General features: G+C 42.9%; 1 protein-coding gene across 1 annotated transcript in view; it reads right to left on the minus strand.

The window, feature by feature from the left end:
- Window positions 1-4,719: 4,719 nt before the first annotated feature.
- PCTP (phosphatidylcholine transfer protein) overlaps window positions 4,720-21,059 on the minus strand; it is a 28,171-nt gene continuing 11,831 nt past the window's right edge. The window contains exons 2-6 of the mRNA XM_060080490.1: window positions 19,603-19,720; window positions 11,406-11,485; window positions 8,273-8,444; window positions 7,325-7,392; window positions 4,720-6,197 (exon numbers count right to left, since the gene is read on the minus strand). Of these exons, the coding sequence (XP_059936473.1) occupies window positions 6,132-6,197; window positions 7,325-7,392; window positions 8,273-8,444; window positions 11,406-11,485; window positions 19,603-19,720 (504 nt within the window). The 3' untranslated portion in view covers window positions 4,720-6,131. The remainder of the gene's footprint in view (window positions 6,198-7,324; window positions 7,393-8,272; window positions 8,445-11,405; window positions 11,486-19,602; window positions 19,721-21,059) is intronic.

Raw genomic sequence — 21,059 nt, forward strand, 5'->3', positions numbered from 1 at the left:
AGTTTGATTTTAGCTTAGAGGAGAAAGCCTAAAAAAAGGTCCCATCAGGCTGTGAATGTCAACTTCCAATTTGGCCAATTTCCTACCATAGAGCTACTAAAAAAAAATATTCCTTTTGAATATCTTATCAGGTTTCAGCTGGACAAACAGTACATATTCCTAGCAGTACTGAACAACCCCATGAGGATAAGAGGCATTCCCAAAGAGTGCAAAAAATATTATCCTCCCAAGATCCAGAGACACTCCCAAAGATAACCAAAAGAAAGAAAGCCTCAGACAATTCCCATGAAAGCAGACAACAGGGTAGGACCCTGGCCGCACATGGAGTGCAACCCACGTTTCTTCCCAGGCAAAATTTTTGGGGACCCCAACTTGGCTGTTGCCAAGCCAAGTTCTCAGGACAAAAGGTAGACAAACAAGAAGGCAATGGCTGTCCTTGGGAAAGAAGGGATCTACAACCAATGTGTACTCAAAAGCAAACTCACAATTTAAAGATCTAATTCTTATAAATGTTTTCTGCCTGCCAATCTGAATTTGGAAAGGAAGAGAGAAAGTGGAATTTTACCTTCCTCTGTTAACCAGGCACCACAGATGGAGATAGAGATGAGAGAGCTGACTTTGGTAAGAATTCTTACCTTTGCTGGCTTCTGCCAGTTCTCCTAGGATCCTGTCTGCAGTGAGTAGGGTGTCCCAGCAGGTCCCATCCTGGTCACCAAAAATTTGAGAGGAGGGAAAATCATTTTCCCTCTACCCTTTATGATGAATATTTGGCTGAGACCCCTTTTTTTCTAGATCACATCATAAATGATAAGATTATCTAGGTTAAAAGTTCTCCACTGTGGCCACTGTGATTCAAGATTATCTTTGGTAAGGTGACCCTACTTGTCCAGCCCTAAAACAATATTTTATTCACCTGAGGCCTCAAGCGTACTCACTACAACTTAAGTCAGACCCAGTCTGACTCTAGACTCAGTCCAGTTTCTAAGCTGGACCCAGTCAAATTGTAGACCAAGTCTGGTTTCTAAGTCTGGTTTCAATCTGATTTTGGTGAGTTTCTGAACCTAGTCAAGAAGAAAAAAAAATGCTCTAATAAAATCTGGAAACTCAAGGAAAAGCTGCAGAGCTACAATCTGAGAGAGACTTACTCACCACCTCCAAAGGCACTGGGAAAGCAGAGTTCAAGGGCTCAGCAGGTAACCCAGTCTGATTGCTTTTGCTTCTTGGGGTCTTTGGGGGGTCTCCTTAAGTTCCCTTTCCTCACACCAGAGCTGTTAAAAGATAAACTGAGGCATATTAAAATTTTTAAGAGCTTGTTTAAACAAAAATCAATTCGATTGGACAGCATCCCTACTAGGAGATAGAAAGGAGCTTGAAGGGAATGTGCAAACTGAGAATTTTGTAGGCAGATGGAAGCAGAAGCAAGGAAGTTATATTAGGTAAAAAGAAGGTTGGTTATTGCAACATTACTTTGGCTTAGGGGAGGACAGGGGTCTATCAGGCACATTAACTAGTGCTGATCAGGCAATTCCTGATAGACTGGTTTGAGATTCCATTTTGGGGAGAGCCAAAACTGTAATTGTCTTGGTTTGGGATGTGGGGCTTAGCATAAGTGACTCCATTTGGGGCCTGTTGTCCTGTTTTTAAGAGCAGTTAGCCACAGACTCTGAAAATATTACATATTTTCCTTACATAAGGTGGTGTGATCTCATTCTCATAAACTGTGCACATATTCCATGTCCTCTGTAGTCTGCTAATTACCTAAGGGAAGAATTTGTTCACCTTTATGAACTCCATTGCCTAGCACTGAGCCTGGCACATCATGTAGAGAACTTGCAAAGCCACTCACATAACATGCTGCCTACTTGTTGTTCCATTATCATACCTTATGAAATGGAGCACATATTATATGTGTCCAAGCAGACACACACAAAAATACATATAAATAGATTAGCAATATAATTTTTCTGAAGTCCTTCCATTATGCTGGTTCTAAACTCTGAGAACCTAAACAAATAAATTGTTTCTATATTCTCAAGAAAAAAAATATTCTTCCTTTTAGTTGGGGAGCAGTATAGTAAAATAAACTTTGGGGAAGGCAGACCTGCTTACATTTTGTATGCCTTTTCTTTTTCTCTGACATTTCTGGTTCCTGTAGTGGCTCTGTTCTGATGGGCTGCATGGTGCAGTCACACAGGAGGGCATGTTGACAACAGTGTGGGCAAGAAAAGAAGGGGGCTGTGCCCATGGGTGTTCCCTGCACCTCTTTTACTCCGCTTAAACTTCAGAGGCTGATGCTCAACCTTAGAAACTAGGTTTGGGTGTGGGCTACTCAGCATGCAGCCTGACAGAGGGGATGATTCAGAGCCACGAGGTATACAGCACCTTGGAGAGCATCCCCATGATGGTGCTGGAGGGATACTGGAGATGGTGAAGAACCATGGGGGAATGAGCAGCTGTTAGGAATGAATATGTCTTATCTGGTCACTGCTCAGCCTAAAATCCTTCATAGCTTACTGCTGTTCTGGGTATAAAGTCCAAAATCCTTGCCATACCTCTCAGGATCTCCCATGACCTGATGGCCTCCTTCCTCAGCCACATGTGAGATGCCTTCTTCCACTTTCATTGCTCAGACCTACTGGCCTCTGGTAGTTCCTCCAACATGACTGGCTTTCCTGCTTGAGGGATTTTATGGAAACGGTTCCTTCCATGTGGAATAATTTTCTTCTCCAACCTTCATCCAGCCAACTCCAACATGTTCTCCCCTGACCCCTCAAAGTTGGTTAGTGCCCCCAGCTTTAGATTCTAGCCCCCTCTACTTGCCCTTTCTCACAACTCATCACCTTTTCAACAGCTTGTCCATTGTGTCTTCTTCACTGGATAAGCTCCATGAGGGCAAACACCAAGTCTGTCTCACTCATCCCAGGAACTGCCATGCCTGTCCCCTTGCCAGATGGACACCAGACCATTAAGAAATATCTGTGAACACACATCTTAAAACTTTTAAAGATAATTCTCTGAGCCGACTGGGTGGTGCTACCAGAAACATGAGAACCAAATGGGCTCTGCCTGCTTTCTCTTTCAAACCCAGCTGGGAAGCAGGAGGATTGAAGGGTGGGCAGTAGAGGTGGGGATTCTGGGTGAGGAATCTCAGCCAGGGAGCCAGGCCAGGACCCGCACTGTGAAATAGGGATGTTTTCAAGGAAGTGACCCTCTGCTAGAATCCCTCAGTTCCAAGGTTTTCATTAACTTTGAACTGTTATGCAACGTGAATAATTTGCCTGTGGAAAAAATTTAGCACTAACAGTAGTGCTACTTTCATCACGAGAATCCTGAAATCCTGACTAATCTCAGCTGGACTGTCCAGACTGCGCCATTTCCATAACATTAAAGTATAACCCACAGCCACCCCAGCAAAGCCGCCCCTTAACAGACAAAGGACCTGAGTGCTTTCAAGGAAAAAACAATGAGATCCTCAAGAATCGGGAAACCCTAAAATGATGACTTGGGGAAGTCATTTGGCTAGAACTAAATTATTAAATATTAAAGCAGTATTTAATGTAATCAAATTAAACTTCTATATCTGGATAAGTTTTGCCTTCTGGGTGTGTGTCATTTGGTCAGTCTTCCCCAAATCATTATATTCACTCATTTAGTTATCATTTGAGGGCCAGAAGTCAAAGTGACAGAAGGGTTTCTATCCAAAAAGATCTTATTGTCTATTCAGAAAGACAAACGTGAGAAAATAAGTGAAACAAAGAGCTAGAGGAATGATAATACACTTATAACTTTCAAATTCCAAATGATACTTTCAGTCCCTGCACAGAGACAGACCTTGAAGAATCCAGTGCAGCTTCCAGAGCACCAGTTCTACATATTTTGGGCCCCTTGCATTTAATATTGGCTCAGGGGTTCTCAGTTTCCCACGTAACCTGTATCATTGCTGTATAGGACTGTCTTTTCTGAATAAGCAAGCATGAATGCCAAAGGGTCTTAACTCTACTAATTATAGCAAGCTTAGTGACTTTTCTTAAACTGCCTTACCTAGAAACTCAGTATTCTTAGTATACTCAGTGTTCTTAGATTATCAAACACTGTAAAAGATACAGTTTGCCTGACACCATTTCTTGCAGATTCTCTGCTCAAAGACTATAATCCTAGTGTTTGTCTTTCAATGACTTTATACATAAAATGTCAACTTGACCTCTATTACATGAGACATTTAGATTTACTTTACCAAAAATTAAATTCCAGCTACATTACTAATAGTGATATTTTAATGACACATTTATGAAGTAATTGCTAATTTGCATAATTCTAACCATATGACCACAGTGACTGGGGCAGGGATTGACACATGGTTTAGAGGGAATCATGGGATGGTTCAGGATCTACTGGAAAGAAATGCTGTCTTTTTTTTGACTCAGCAGGAACCCGAGAAGATGCAGGCCTACCATTTGCTATTAGCAGCAATCCTGTCACCAAACACGGCCCCAAATCAAAGAAACCTTAAAGGAGAACAGAGCTGATTCCTAACGCCAGTCTGAGCACCCGTATCAACCCCTACTTGAGACCACTCTACACCTGGCCTTGCATGTAAGTGAGCCTAAAATTCCTTCAAGTCCATAAGTTAGGTTGGATGTGACTTGCAAACCAAGGAGACCTAACAGACTTATTCTCACAGAAGGAACAAGGCAGGAAGGAGACTGGAGACAGGGCAAGTATAAGTCACTCTGTATTTATTTGGTGTTCAATGTACTTCCCTTTCCAGAGAGAAATTACAGAGCCTGGAGTATCATTTTAATTAATAAATCCCCTGCCTCCGGCTTTGCATCCCGAATTTTTATGCCCCTTAATCAATGTTTGGTACCATCACATACAGTGGTTAAACCTTTTCCCTGAGATTATAAGGCTGTGCCTTTGTCCACAGAATATCTTTCCCTCCAAAATTCAAGAGAAAAGTAGGAAACGGAAAGTCTTGTGGTGGTGGGAGAGGTGGAAAACTTAGGTAGAGTCAACCACACCACTAATTAGTATTTCCCTGGCTGTGAACTCTTATCCTTGCAACGTCTCCAAACATTCTAGAAGGGAAATTGCATAAAAAGACACGTTATCTCAATGCTGTGTGCAAAGTAGCTTGGCTTCTGGTAACTGCCAGAGCTGTCTTGATGCCTCAGTGTCCAGTAAAATGCAGAGCTAGTGAGGTACAGACAGCCTTCTCCAGTGGCATATGGGAAAGAGAGAAACCCAGACATGGGTGATGAGAAAAAACTGTTATCACACTATACACTTAGTCAGGCCTGCAACGTTTTCCAAAATGGTTTAAAATCAAAACAGCTCATGATCCTCCACAAGCAGGAATGGGGAGAGGCTTAGTGGATTATCCTCAAATCAAGGCAGCAAAGCATAAGGCAAATGGACATGAATCTTCCAGTCTTGGTGCACTGAGCATCAGTTCTGAAGAAAATGCAACTTCAGCAGGAAATCACCCCCCTGGGTTGCAAGAAAGCACATGTGGGAAGGAGCCAGCTTGCCAGGATCAGTCACTCTCAGATGGTGTTGTCAGTCCTCCACCCAAGATCTCCCTAGAATGGCACAATGGATTGACTGTGTTCCTTACTGAGGACTCCCCTTTTTATTTATTTATTTATTTATTTATTTTATTTTATTTATTTTTTTTTTTTTGCGGTATGCCGGCCCCTCACTGTTGTGGCCTTTCCCATTGTGGAGCACAGGCTCCGGACGCGCAGGCTCAGTGGCCATGGCTCACGGGCCCAGCCGCTCCGCGGCATGTGGGATCTTCCCGTACTGGGGCACGAACCCGTGTCCCCTGCATCGGCAGGCGGACTCTCAACCACTGCACCACCAGGGAAGCCCAGGACTCCCCTTTTTAAAAATAAACAAGCAAAAGTTTCCCTAATCTGACCCACATTCAACAGTGGAAGAAGGCAGTGGGTCCTGGGGAAGGAAGAGTGGGAAAGGAAGCTGGGCGTCAGGCAAACACACTTGGGGACAACATGCTGGAGAGCGTGCAAGTCTCTGAGGACAAAAAAGTGAAGGGCAGGCTGAGCGCTGGCGGTTGTGGCGCTTCCGGAGACATCATTCCATGGACACAAGGCTCCCAATTCCCTCCCTTAGGTTTCCTTGTGATAGTTCTGACAGGCTCTCGTCATGTCTTTCAAGAAGTTAGGAACTCCTTTCTGCAAAGGAAAGGAGACTGTCACTTCTATGTCCTCACAGGGATTATTCCTAATTCTTCGGGATGTGGCAAAGGTAAAGGGAGATGGCTTTGGGAGTACTAAATATGACAATAGGGCCCACGAGCAGATTTCCACAGAGCGTTCCAACAGATGATGACAAAAGGTGAGATGCAGGGCACAGGTAAGGCTGAACCGCAGGGGCCACTGTTACAAGACCTTGTTGTATATTTTAACTTCTGCTAATAAAAAGCTAAGATATTTCTAAGACACCATTTTTTCAAAAGAAAAAGAAAACCCAAAAATGAGATTGGGTTAGGCTGTGGGATTCTTCCAAAGAAGTGAGAGAAAGGACTCACTTTACAGAATTAGAAAATGGTAAGGACTGGGGGCAAGAGGCAGGATATGTCATTCTTTAGTTAGTGTTGAACGTTGTTCAAGACTTTCTCCAAACATTGTTCTATTTTCTCCTTCTCTACAGGGTGGGAATATCCATCTCTATTTTTAAGAGGGAAGAAATTGATGGCTTTCCTAGATTACACAGTCAGAAACAAGGCCAGGATTCAAAATATCACGTGTTTGACTCAAAACCTATGTGCTTTTTCACTCTCCCAGGGAATTGGTGAGCCTTCCAGCCAGTAAGTAGGGCCTTATAAAGCAGACTGAATGGTTGGCATGATTCCAGGTCCTAGGCAGTTTCTAGTCATCTGGGTACCACTGTGGTTCCCTCTCCTTACAGAAAAACAAAATAACCATTAAAAAAACTGAAGGCTTCCCCAGGCTTGGACATGGCTGGTGTCTCCTGGGCCAGGTTGGCCTAACTCCTCCATAAGCAGATAGAGGATCCACAGGCACCATTGTCCCTACAAGGGGTAGGCTATTGTGATCCTGGTGTGGGGTCTCAGAGCAAAGCAGGGAGGGCTGACATTCCAGGTAAAGATTATTTGTCTTTTGTCCCAGCCTCTGTGCTGGGTATTGGCAACCCCAGTCCTAACCACAGCCACTCAACAGAGCTGTCTCATACAAGAGCATCATGAGGCCTGCGACAGCAACCTCCCCAGCCTGACAGCTCCACGGGCTGAGTCAACATTCGTCACACACACTTCCCCTCCTGCCTCCTGGCATCTCACCTTGGCAGCCCAGTTAACGAGCCAGGACGGAATCTGGCCACCTGGATTATCGAAGTAATACATGAAAACTAGAGAGGGAAAGAAAGGACAATTCAAAAGGAAGAAACATGTTAGAAAGATACAATAACAAACCTTGCAAACATTCCACCTTCATATCCAGGTCCCGAAAGTAAGGAGGGAGGTGACATGGAATTCAAGTGGACTCGCCCCTCTGCCTTGCCGTACGGGAGACTTACATGTAAACGTTTTGGAAAACAGTCAAGGCACATTCTGCTGATATTTATTAAATGCCTGGCAAGTGCTAGACTTGGATAGTCTCTCATTTTATTATTTCTCTCACTAATCATCTCAATCCTAAGGAGTTGATAAAATTGAACCCCAGTTTATAAATGATAAAATGGTGACGCAGAAGAGTGGGGTGACATGCCCAAGGTAGCAGATCTAACACACGTCACAACTCAGTTCAGATTTTGCCACAGCCTCGAGGCCACACTGATTCCAGTCCAGCAGGTGGCCGCACGGACCCCTCCCAGCCTCTCTCCAGAGGCTGGAACTCAAGGCAGGCAGGTCCTGAGTCCCTGGGTCTTTGCTGAGCAGGAGCTGCCTCCTCAGAGATGGTCCCACCAGCCCTCCTGCCCCACCTTGGCCAGTGTGTGCATGGACAGGACCAGCCTGAACTGAGTTTCTAAACATTTTGATTCCCTTGGATGTTCTGATTTCATCTGGACGATGCAAGAGTCAGTAAAGAATGAATTGATCAGATTTAAACATCCACGCTGCACTGCAGACAAGCTTCTGTGGTGAAGTGAGCCTCCCTTGTTTCTTTTGCACCCGTGCCCAGTCTCTGACCTCAGGGAATAAGCATCCTGCATTTTATGTGCCTTGCAGTCAGCCTGGCCTTCACGTGGGTGGCCCTGGCTGGTGCGCCAACATGTGCCCCCTTTTTACCTTTGCTCTTCCTCTTGCCATCGCTCTGGATCGCCAGGCTCTGCTTGTACTGCATCACCCGAATCACGCCCGACTTCTCTGGAAACTGTGGCACGGAGGTGCTCTGGGCCAGGATCACGTGGATCTTCTGTCCTTCATGGTCCAGCTCTCGCCGCTGCCGCACATAGACGTACCACACCACCAGTCAAGGCACGACACCAAGGCCAGCACCTCAGATGAGCAGAAGGAAAGCCCGCAAGCCAGAAGCAAAGGGAGATAATTCTGTTCCTCCACTTGGTATTTGCTCCCTTGCACTGTTACTTCACTTCCTGCCCTGTCTGCCTACCTGCCCTGCAAAACCATAGCTCCTTCCAACTGGTGTTCTTATTTGAGAGCATGTATTGCCCACCTGTGAATGGTTCCCTGCTGCTTTTAGTTATGTGGGGAACCCACTCCTTGTTTCTCCAAGAAGGCAATGAGATCTCAGAGGATTGGTCACTTATCAGCTGTGTGATCCTGGTTTGGTTACTCAACTTTTCTGAGATTGGTTTCCCTCTGAAAGAAAAGACGGTACCACTGCCCTGCAGGCAGACTTGGTGGGGGCTCTAGAGAGAGACTAGAGCAGAAGCAGCCCTCAGTAAACAATGGGGCCATTGCTCTTTGTCCTCTCCCTAAGCCCTCATCACTGACCTCTATGCACAGAGGATGGTCAGGAAGGGTGACTTACACCTGGAGATCATAGGAAGACACATGAATACCTGAATATTTAGTAGGCAGATGCCCTTGCTGGTTCTGGTTCACCAAGAATCACGAAGCCATTTCAACTTAATAAACACTTATAGAATAACCACTATGTCTGTGGCACTATTATAGGGAAGATGATTTGATTTTAAGAAACAAGAGTCACCACTTATTGAGCCCTTACCACATACATGCATCGTGTGCTTTACAGTTAGCATCAATTTTGATCCTGAGAAAGTCCCTGTAAGTTCAACATAAGTATCCCCATCTTACAAATGACCAAACTGAGGCTCAGAGAAGTAAAGAAACTTGCTGAAGACCCCATAGCCCAGCTGAAGTGATGGAACCTGAATTTGAACCACGATTAGGCTCCAAAACCTGGTGAGATTTTCATAGCTACAGAGGGCTCAGCTCTTTAATGTGTTCATTAGACTTTCCAATAGTAGAATTTTAGGTTTCACAGGAGAAGGAATTAAAGCCTAAAATAATCCAAACAATCACTGTAAGTACAACACAGTTACACTTACTGCAACAGCCGTGACCACAGCCCCAGACCAGCTCGGAGGCTCTACTGCACCCACGGTGGGCTGCCCCTCCCACAGGCACCTTGCAGGATGGTCTATTGCCCCCACTCTCTATGCACTGATGAGTAAAACTCTTAAATGTTTTAGGGAAGGAATGAAGTTGCTTTAGCTCCGGATTTCTCTCCCAAGTCTTTTATTTTTTCCTCACAGCAAATATGGTCCCACACCTTGCTTAGCTCATGTGATAGGCATCACCTGACACTCCACTGAGGAAAAATTAACTTGATATATTGACTGCCATTTCACAGAGTTCTTTGAAGGGTTGGAAGGTCCAGCATGGCACACAGTCTATGAGTGGAGAACCCCTAGTTTACTGAGGCCCATTTGAAGGGCATTTTCCAAGGTCACAGAGCAAACCAGGAAATGAGCGCACACTTAACCTGGGATCCTTCCCTCCAAAACTAATGTTCTTTTTCATTACACTGTTCTCTAATCTAAAAATTGAATAGCCCTTGTTGGAGAGACATATGTGTATATACAAGGACTAAGAAACTCATTACGGGACTGTGTGACACTGGAAAGCAAATGAAACCAAACTTCAAGGAGCACCAAGCATCCACTCCTGAGAATAGCCCCCAGCAGTATCCACATGAGGTCAGAAAGTGGTGTTGCCCTGGTCCAGATCACCTTCTCTGGTCACAGCTGGACCTGGGCCCAGGCCTGCCTCTGCCACCCACTAGTGGTGAGAAACTGATGAGAACCTGAGCAGGGTTCTGAACCTCCCTTTCCCTCAGTTTCCTTCCCTGACTGATGGGGATGATGGCTCCTACCCTGCACAGTTGTTGGAAGGAGGAGAGAAAGCAACATAAAATCTAAGGGATTAAGTAACCACAATTTCTTGAAATACCTACCACCTGTATTTAGCAGTCTGTGGGAATTGTGCCAGAAATAATCCCTTATGGAGTCTGTAATCTAGCTGGGCCAGGGTAGACACATACACACAAAACACACAGGAACAATACCCACAAACCACCCCCATGCCCCCTTTCTTTCTAAAGAACAATTGTTTAGGAACATACAGACTTACAGAATATTAGAGCTAAAAAACATTCCAGCGATCATCCAGTTCAGTGGTTTCCAAGTTTTTTTTTCTTTTACCTCCACAGACCCTTTGTTAAAAGGATTATTTATGGAAATTCAGTGTGTAAAACACTCAGCTGCTATGATTGAAGAGAACAGTGGAGTGGAAATCTCACCTGTCCCCACCTATATTCTACCCCATCTGCCCACCCAGCAAATGTCCATCAAAGCCCCCCAGGCTGGCCCTAAGGGGGCCTCATAGAGCCTTGGAGTGTCAGCTAAGACTCCTCACATCCATTCAACTGCTTCATATCATAATCAAGGAAACTGAGGGGAAGAAACACACACACAGTGTCCAGATCCAATATTCGAGGAGGAAGGGAGGTGGAGGGAGCTGGAAATGTGGGGCCTGAGTCCCAGCCCCTAGTCTGCTGCTAACCACCTGAGTGTGGGCCTCTGTCACATTGCCTCTCTGGGTCCCTACTTCCTTTCGTATAGATTGAGAGAGTGTATTGAATACTCTTTATGAAAAGTTGTTTTCAGGTCCCCAATTCTCTGGCACAAGGATTTCCTAGAAAACTTTTCAGGAAGCTATGAGCTGCCCTCCTGTGACCACAATTACAGATGCTCCACGTGGTCAGGCCCGGAAACCTGAAAGCCACACAGGAAGCAACAGCTGTAGCAGATGTCTGTGCAAGAGTCAAAGACAATATTGTCCACACCTGCTGGACATACCACCATTGGGTGATGGCCATGGGACACAGAAACACTTCAAAAGCTGAGTAATGGTGTGCTTTTGGAAAGGATACATCTCTGTTGGACATGGGAAAAGGGTACTTGACTTGCCAGTACACCACTGCTTCTCCATTGCATTCTTTTTCATAAAGTTCTAAAAATAATAATAAAAAAAGAAGTTATTGCATCTAGAAGCCTCTTTGGTGTCTATTAACAAGAAGCTTTGCTTCCCATCAGGAAACTTGCACAAGCCTCTTAGATAGCCTCAGCCACCAGAGGTCAGACAGAAGAAACAAGAAGAAATACAATACTGCAGCCTGTGGAACAAAAAACACATTCACAGAAAGATAGACAAGATGAAAAGGCAGAGGACTATGTACCAGATGAAGGAACAAGATAAAACCCCAGAAAAACAACTAAATGAAGTGGAGATAGGAAATCTTCCAGAAAAAGAATTCAGAATAATGATAGTGAAGATGATCCAGGACCTTGGAAAAAGAATGGAGGCAAAGATCTAGAAGATGCAAGAAATGTTTAACAAAGACCTAGAAGAATTAAAGAACAAACACCTTGAAGAATTAAAGAACAAACAAACAGAGATGAACAATACAATAACTGAAATGAAAAATACTCTAGAAGGAGTCAATAGTAGAATAACTGAGGCAGAAGAACGGATAAGTGACCAGGAAGACAGAACGGTGGAATTCACTGCTGAGGAACAGAATAAAGAAAAAAGAATCAAAAGAAATGAAGACAGCCTAAGAGACCTGTAGGACAACATTAAACACAACAACATTACATTATAGTGGTCCCAGAAGGAGAAAAGACAGAGAAAGGAGCCAAGAAAATATATGAAGAGATTACAGTCAAAAACTCCCCTAATGTGGGAAAGGAAATAGCCACCCAAGTCCAGGAAGCACAGAGAGCCCCAGGCAGGATAAGCCCAAGGACAAACACGTAGAGACACATAGTAATCAAATTGAAAAAAAATTAAAGACAAAGAAAAATTATTGAAAGCAACAAGGGAAAAATGACAAATAACATACAAGGGAACACCCATAAGGTTAACAGCTGATTTTTCAGCAGAAACTCTACAAGCCAGAAGGAAGTGGCATGATATATTTAAAGTGATGAAAAGGAGGAAGCTACAACCAAGATTACTCTACCCAGCAAGGATCTCATTCACATTTGACGGAGAAATCAAAAGCTTTACAAACAAGTGAAAGCTAAGAGAATTCAGCACCACCAAACCAGCTCTTCAACAACTGCTAAAGGAACTTCGCTAAGAGGGAAACACAAGAGAAGAAAAGGACCTACAAAAACAAACCCATAACAATTAAAAAAAATGGTAATAGGAACATACATATCGATAATTACCTTAAATGTGAATGGATTAAATGCTCCAATCAGAAGAAACAGGCTTGCTGAATGGATACAAAAACAAGACCCATATATATGCTGTCTATAAGAGACCCACTTCAGACCTGCGGACACATACAGACTGAAAGTGAGGGGATGGAAAAAGATATTCCATGCAAATGGAAATCAAAAGAAAGCTTGAGTAGCAATACTCATATCAGACAAAATAGACTTTAAAATAAAGACTATTAGAAGAGACAAAGGACACTACATAATGATCAAGGGATCGATCCAAGAAGAAGATATAACAATTATAAATATATATGCACCAAACATAGGAGCACCTCAATACATAAGGCAACTGCTAACGGCTATGAAAGAGGATATCGACAGTAACACAATAGTGGGGGACTTTAACACCTCACTTACACCAGTGGACAGATCATCCAAACAGAAAATTAATAAGGAAACACAAGCTTTAAATGACCAGATAGATTTAATTGATATTTATAGGACATCCCATCCAAAAACAGCAGATTACACTTTTGTCTCATGTGCACATGGAACATTTTCCAGGATAGATCACATCTTGGGTCACAAATAAAGCCTCAGGAAATGTAAGAAAATTGAAATCATATCAAGCATCTTTTCTGACAACAACGCTATGAGATTAGAAATCAATTACAGGAAAAAAACATAAAAAACACAAACACATGAAAGTTAAACAATACGCTACTAAATAACCAAGAGATCACTGAGTAAATCAAAGAGGAAATAAAAAAATATCTGGAAACAAATTACAACAAAAAAAATGACGATCCAAAACCTATGGGATGCAGCAAAAGCAGTTCTAAGACGGAAATTTTTAGCAATACAAGCCTACCTCAGGAAACAAGAAAAATCTCAAATAAACAATCTAACCTTACACCTAAAGGAACTTGAGAAAGAAGAACAAACAAAACCCAAAGTTAGCAGAAGGAAAGAAATTATAAAGATCAGAGCAGATATAAATGAAATAGAAACAAAGGAAACAATAGTAAAGATCAATAAAATTAAAAGCTGGTTCTTTCAGAAGATAAACAAAATTGATAAACCATTAGTCAGACTCATCAAGAAAAAGAGGGAGAGGACTCAAATCAATAAAATTAGAAATGAAAAAGGAGCAGTTACAACAGACACCGCAGAAATACAAAGCATCCTAAGAGACTACTACAAGCAACTCTATGCCAATAAAATGGACAACCTGGAAGAAATGGACAAATTCTTAGAAAGGTATAACCTTCTAAGACTTAACCAGGAAGAAATAGAAAATATGAACAGACCAATCACAAGTAATGAAATTGAAACTGTGATTAAAAATCTTGCAACCAACAAAAGTCCAGGACCAGATGGCTTCACAGGTGAATTCTATCAAATATTTACAGAAGAGATAACACCTATCCTTCTCAAACTCTTACAAAATATAACAGAGGGAGGAACACTCCCAAAATCATTCTAGGAGGCCACCATCAGCCTGATACCAATATCAGACAAAGATACTGCAAAAAAAGAAAATTACACACCAATATCACTGATGAACATAGATGCAAAAATCCTCAACAAATTTCCAGCAAACAGAATCCAAAACCACATTCAAAGGATCACACACCATGGTCAAGTCGGATTTATCCCAGGGATGCAAGGATTCTTCAATATATGCAAATCAATCAATGTGATACACCATATTAACAAACTCAAGAATAAAAACCATATGATCATCTCAATAGATGCAGAAAAAGTTTTTGACAAACTTCAATGCCCATTTATGATAAAAACTCTCCAGAAAGTGGGCAAACAGCAAACCTAGCTCAAAATAATAAACGCCGTATACGACAAACCCACAGCAAACATCATTCTCAATGGTGAAAAACTGAAAGCATTTCCTCTAAGAACAGGAACAAGACAAGGATGTCCACTCTCACCACTATGATTCAACATAGTTTTGGAAGTCCTAGCCATGGCAATCAGAGAAGAAAAAGAAATAAAATTAATCCAAGTCGGAAAAGAAGTAAAACTGTCACTGTTTGCAGATGACATGATACGATATGTAGAGAATCCTAAAGATGCCACCAGAAAACTACAAGAGCTAATGAATGAATTTGGTAAAGTTGCAGGATACAAAATTAATGCACAGAAGTCTCTTGCATTCCTATATACTAATGATGAAAAATCTGAAAGAGAAATTAAGGAACACTGCAATTTACCATTGCAACAAAAAGAATAAAATACCTAGGAATAACCTACCTAGGGAGACAAAAGACCTGTATGCAGAAAACTACAAGACATTGGTGAAAGAAATTAAAGATGATACAAACAGATGGAGAGATATACCATGTTCTTGGATTGGAAGAATGAATATTGTGAAAATGACTATACTACCCAAAGCAATCTGCAGATTCAATGCAATCCCTATCAAATTACCAATGGCATTTTTTACAGACCTAGAACAGAAAATCTTAAAATTTGTATGGAGACACAAAATACCCCAAATAGCCAAAGCAGTCTTGAGGGAAAAAAAAGGAGGTGGAGGAATCAGACTCCCTGACTTCAGACTACACTACAAAGCTACAGTCATCAAGACAATATGGTACTGGCACAAAACCAGAAATACAGATCAATGGAACAGTATAGAAAGCCCAGAGATAAACCCATGCACGTATAGTCACCTAATCTATGACAAAGGAGGCAAGGATATACAATGGAGAAAAGACAGTCTCTTCAATAAGTCGTGCTGGGGAAACTGGACGGCTACATATAAAAGAATGAAATTAGAATACTCCCTAACACCATACACAAAAATAAACTCAAAATGGATTAGAGACCTAAATGTAAGACCAGATGCTTTAAAACTCTTAGAGGAAAACATAGGAAGAACACTCTTTGACATAAATCACAGCAAGATCTTTTTTGATCCACCTCCTAGAGTAATGGGAATAAAATCAAAAATAAACAAATGAGACCTAATGAAACGTCAAAGCTTTTGCACAGCAAAGGAAACCATAAAGAAGACAAAAAGACCACCCTCAGAATGGGAGAAAATATTTGCAAATGAATCAACAGACACAGGATTAATCTCCAAAATATATAAACAGATCATGAAGCTAAATATCAGAAAAACAAACAACCCAATCAAAAAATGGGCAGAAGACCTAAATAGACATTTATCCAAAGAAGACATACAGATGGCCAAGAAGCACATGAAAAGCTGCTCAACATCACTAATTATTAGAGCAATGCAAATCAAATCTACAATGAGGTATCACCTCACACCAGTTAGAATGGGCATCATCAGAAAATCTACAAACAACAAATGCTGGAGAGGGTGTGGAGAAAAGGGAACCCTCTTGCACTATTGGTGGGATTATAAATTGATACAGCCACTATGGAGAACAGTATAGAGGTTCCCTTAAAAATTAATAATAGAATTACCATATGACCCAGCAATCCCACTACTGGGCATATACCCAGAGAAAACCATAATTCAAAAAGACACATGCACCCCAATGTTCACTGCAGCACTATTTACAATAGCCAGGTCATGGAAGCAACCTAAATGTCCATCGACAGGCGAATGGATACGGAAGATGTGGTACATATATACAATGGAATATTACTCAGCCATAAAAAGGAACGAAATTGGGTCATTTGTAGAGACATGGGTGGATCTAGAGACTGTCATACACAGTGAAGTAAGAAAGAGAAAAACAAATATCGTATATTAACACATGTATGTGGAACCTAGAAAAATGGTACATATGAACCGGTTTGCAGTGCAGAAATAGACACACAGATGGAGAGAACAAATGTGTGGGCACCAAGGGGGGAAAGTGGTGGTGGGGGGATGGCAGTGTGATGAATTGGGAGATTGGGATTGACATGTATACACTAATATGTATAAAATGGATAAGTAGTAAGAACCTGTTGTTCAAAAAAATAAATAAAATAAAATTCAAAAATTCAGGAAAAAAAAAAAAACCAAGAAGCTTTGATATGATGATCCTGTAGGGATGATAAACCACTCACTCATAAGGCACAGAATTCTAGAAAAATCAGATTTACTACCACTGAAAGTTTGCTGCCCAGGGGCAGAGTTTAGTAGATAAAAAACAGAGTAAAAATTAAGGAACCCAGCAAAAATTGTTCATCATATAGCACAAACAACACTCTCAAACAAATGCAGTGAAATAAAATTAGGCATTAAAAAATAAATTTTCAGGTTTAAAAATCAGGGAAACCGGGTTTCCCTGGTGGCGCAGTGGTTGAGTCCGCCTGCCAATGCAGGGGACACGGGTTCATGCCCTGGTCTGAGAAGATCCCACATGCCACGGAGCGGCTGGGCCCATGAGCCATGGCCGCTGAGCCTGCGCGTCCGGAGCCTGTGCTCCGCAGTGGGAGAGGCCGCAACAGTGAGAGGCCCGCGTACCGCAAAAAAAAAAAAAAAATTCAGGGAAAACACCAGATGTCACTAGAGTATCAAATATTTTACTGTTGTGTCCTTACGCCCCCACCCCTTTAGATTTCTTGACATATTACAGGTGTCCTGGGACTGAGCGACCCAGTCTAGTGTGCTCAATTGGGAAACGAAGTTTCCAGAGAGGGCAGTGTCCTTTCTAAACAGCTAGAAAGTTGCTTAACTGTGCTAACCCTAACTTTCTTTCCTCTCTCCTATGTTGCTTTATACCACAGCTACGGGGACCAAATCTCCTTAATATCCACCATGCATATAGTGCATAGAGCATCAGCTCTTGTAGGGAGATAGCAAAGGAATGCCATGAAGTGTGCAGCCTCTGCCCCCACGCTGTGCAGGAAGCTTCTAACTAACCATTTAGAGAAGGCGCTACACCAAGGCTGCTGAAGGAACCAAGAGAGTCCCTTGAGGAGATACTAACTGTGGCAATGTGTTAATTAATTTAGCTTTTGAAAAAATGAAATCTATTAGAAGCAGACCATGGGGTAAAGAGCTTGCCAGCCCACTGGTACAGGAGGCTGAAGATGCCCTTGAGAGGAAGGGAAGGAGCGGACATCTGTTGCTTTGCCTGCTCAGCGGTGGCTCTCCGCTTCTTGGACCAGCATCTCCTTTTTCTCCTTCACTATGTGGTTTAAGCAGGACTGACTCGGCGTTAATTATAGGGGTGGGATATTGGGCCAGACATGGCCAAGGTGATCAGTTTAGGGAAGGCATGTGTGGACAGAGTCTTGGCTTGCCACTCTAGCAAGTTTAGGCCAACGAGTGTTTTTTTTTTTTTTTTTTTTTTTTTTTTTTTTTTTTTCTTTTTGCGGTATGTGGGCCTCTCACTGTTGTGGCCTCTCCCGTTGCGGAGCACAGGCTCCGGATGCGCAGGCCCAGCGGCCATGGCTCACGGGCCCAGCCGCTCCGCGGCACATGGGATCCTCCCAGACCGGGGCACGAACCCGTATCCCCTGCATCGGCAGGCGGACTCTCAACCACTTGCGCCACCAGGGAGGCCCTAACGAGTGTTTTTTTAAAGGCTCCCGTGCAGTTTACAGAAGCTCTAGGAGGACCAGAGTTCGGTTCGAACCTCAGGATGGCTCCAGAGAAGCCAAAGTACTGCTGTCTCTGGACCATACTCCATAGTGTGGAACGCTGATGCCAAGTACCACACATCAGAGGCTCTGCCAACGTCTACAGCACACAAGTGAACGATGTCTGCTAGGGAGATGGACAGAGAACTTGTGGCTTCTCCCTTGAATACGTGGCATCACAATTCCCCCTAGATAGGAAGGCTATTTGATAGCACGAAGTGACCCAAAACCATGCTAAATGTCCCCAGGAAGTAAGTATATGATCCATATTGAGTCTATGAGAGCCAACCCTGGGACTCTGGCTGCATCAGTAGGAAAGCTCCTACTCCTCTGGGGTTATGTACATGGTTAGAATGTAAGCCTGCACCCTCTGGTGGCAACTTTGCCATGACATAACAATCTGCCTGAGAATGAGGTCAACAAAGAAGAAAACACAGTCAAGCTGGAGATATAAAGTATTGGATGTAGCTCACCTGGAAGCCAGACATCTATGCACTTTTCAATTCCATGAACAGCAACAACAAAAAAACGCTTTCTCCTTTTCTTACACTGACATTTGTTAGTGCTTGGTTACTTGCAACTAAGATTCCTGACCACAGCAAGGGTATGTCAGGGTTTCTGTGTCCCTGGGCTAGCTGCTGCGTATCTATCCCGCTGTGACTGGGATGGCAGAGGCCACTCCCCACTCTAAGCGGCAGGAAGAGCCCTATCTAATGCTTCTCATAATTCTCCCTCACTTCTAGTGAAAACCTAAGAAGTGTAGCCAGGTGGCCAGCCTAGGCCCTTGGGGCTCTGGACGCTCCTCCCACCCTAGTTCCAGATTCTGCTACCCCAGCAACTCAATAGCACCTGACTGCTCACAGTTTTTTAATATTTCCTGTTGTTTCATGCCTTCCTCACTTTACTCATGCTATTCCCTAGACCTCAAATGCCCTTTATCCACTCACCCCCTCACCCTCTCACCTCTTCACATATAGGTGTTCTTGACATTTATAAAACTCTGATTCAACCTCTGAAACAAAGCTTGGGTACCACCTCCTCCAAGAAGCCTTCCATGACCACCTAGGTTTATGAGATGACAACAAACTTATTATAATAAGAACAAAGCAGCCCTCAGAGCAAACTGGAGAGTGACTCTAATATATGCAAGGAGCAAATCCTAAGATTAGCAAAGTCACATTTTAACCTAGAACTTTAAGACATATATGCCAAAATTAAAAATGAAACATAATATCGTAAAAATTAAACCTTTTGCTTACTGCTGGCTAGAATAAATAACATTAGATTCTACTTTCTAACTGGTTTTGTTAAATTGTAAGTGTCACTCACCTTTAACATATTGGTCCCACTGTTTTCTATAGTCTAAGTCCATATAGACATCTGCAAGTAGATCCGGTGAGCAATCCTCCAGGACGCCAAAGACCTTATACTCATACACTCCAGTCTGCTATAAAAACAGAACAGATAGAAACAACCTATTGATTCTCAGGTTGAGATTACACAGCATATGAAAAACAGCTGTTCATGCAGCACCATTATTAAGCACCTCCTCTTGGTCTTAGTGAAACAATAGTGAAAAAGCAGATGAGGAGCCTGCTCTCATGGGTCTTATATTTGGCCTTAGGCACTGGAGGTGGTGACAGCTATATGCTATCCAGGTAATTTAAGTAGGATAAAAGAGGGTTATGTGATAAATGGTGTCTAGTTTTGGTGGGCTGGTGGTGCGTCCTATATCATTGGGTGTTCAGGAAATGTCCCTATGAGGGATTTATCAGAACGGTTTCTTCTAAATATTAGAAGGATCCAGCCATGGGAAGATGGGGAAAGCCCACTTCTGGTTGGGAGGGGGCCCGATGGTTTGCCTTACTCACAGAACAGAAAGTCAGGGGGTCCAGAGAACTGTGATGGGGGAGAGTGGTAGGGGCTGAGGTCACAGAGGTAGCAGAGGCCATGCCCAAAGGGCTTTATAAACCGGGATAAAGCGGTGAACATATTTTTATAACTGCTATGGAAAACCAACAAATAATTTTAAATATGGGAATGACTTTAAATAGGGGATGGCTTTTAAAAGATGATTTTTGCTGCTTGGTAGAAAATAGATCATAAGGGAGCAAGGAGATGGGTTAGAACAGCGGTCCCCAACTTTTTTGGCACTAGGGACCGGTTTCGTGGAAGAGAATTTTTCCACGGACCAGGGTGGAGGATGGTTTCGGGATGATTCAAGTGCATTACATTTATTGTGTACTTTATTTCTATTATGATTACATTGCAATATTTAATGGAATAATTATATAACTCACCCTAATGCAGAATCAGTGGGAGCCATGAGCTTGTTTTCACTTGCCATTCACTGATAGGGTTTTGAAATGAGTCTGCAAGCAGTTGATTTATTTTGGTCTCTGTGCAGTCAGACCTCTCTGCCAATGATAATCTGTATTTGCAGCCACTCCCCAGAGCTAGCGTCACGGCCTCAGCTCCACCTCAGATCATCAGGCATTAGATTCTCATGAGAAGCAGACGACCTAGATCCCTCATGTGAGCAATGCACAGTAGGGTTTGCACTCCTATGGGATTCTAATGCCACTGCTGATCTGACAGGCAGTAATGCGAGCGATGGGGAGTGGCTGTAAATACAGATGAAGCTTCGCTCGTTCACCTGCCACTCACCTCCTGCTGTGCAGTGAGGTTCCTAACAGGCCACGGACCAGCACCAGTCCGTGGCCCGGGGATTGGGGACCCCTGAGTTAGAAGACCAGTGCAATGGTCCAGAAAAGAGATGATGATTA

This window comes from Mesoplodon densirostris, chromosome 18, assembly GCF_025265405.1.
Source record: "Mesoplodon densirostris isolate mMesDen1 chromosome 18, mMesDen1 primary haplotype, whole genome shotgun sequence".
In the NCBI taxonomy this organism is placed as follows: Eukaryota; Metazoa; Chordata; class Mammalia; order Artiodactyla; family Ziphiidae; genus Mesoplodon; species Mesoplodon densirostris.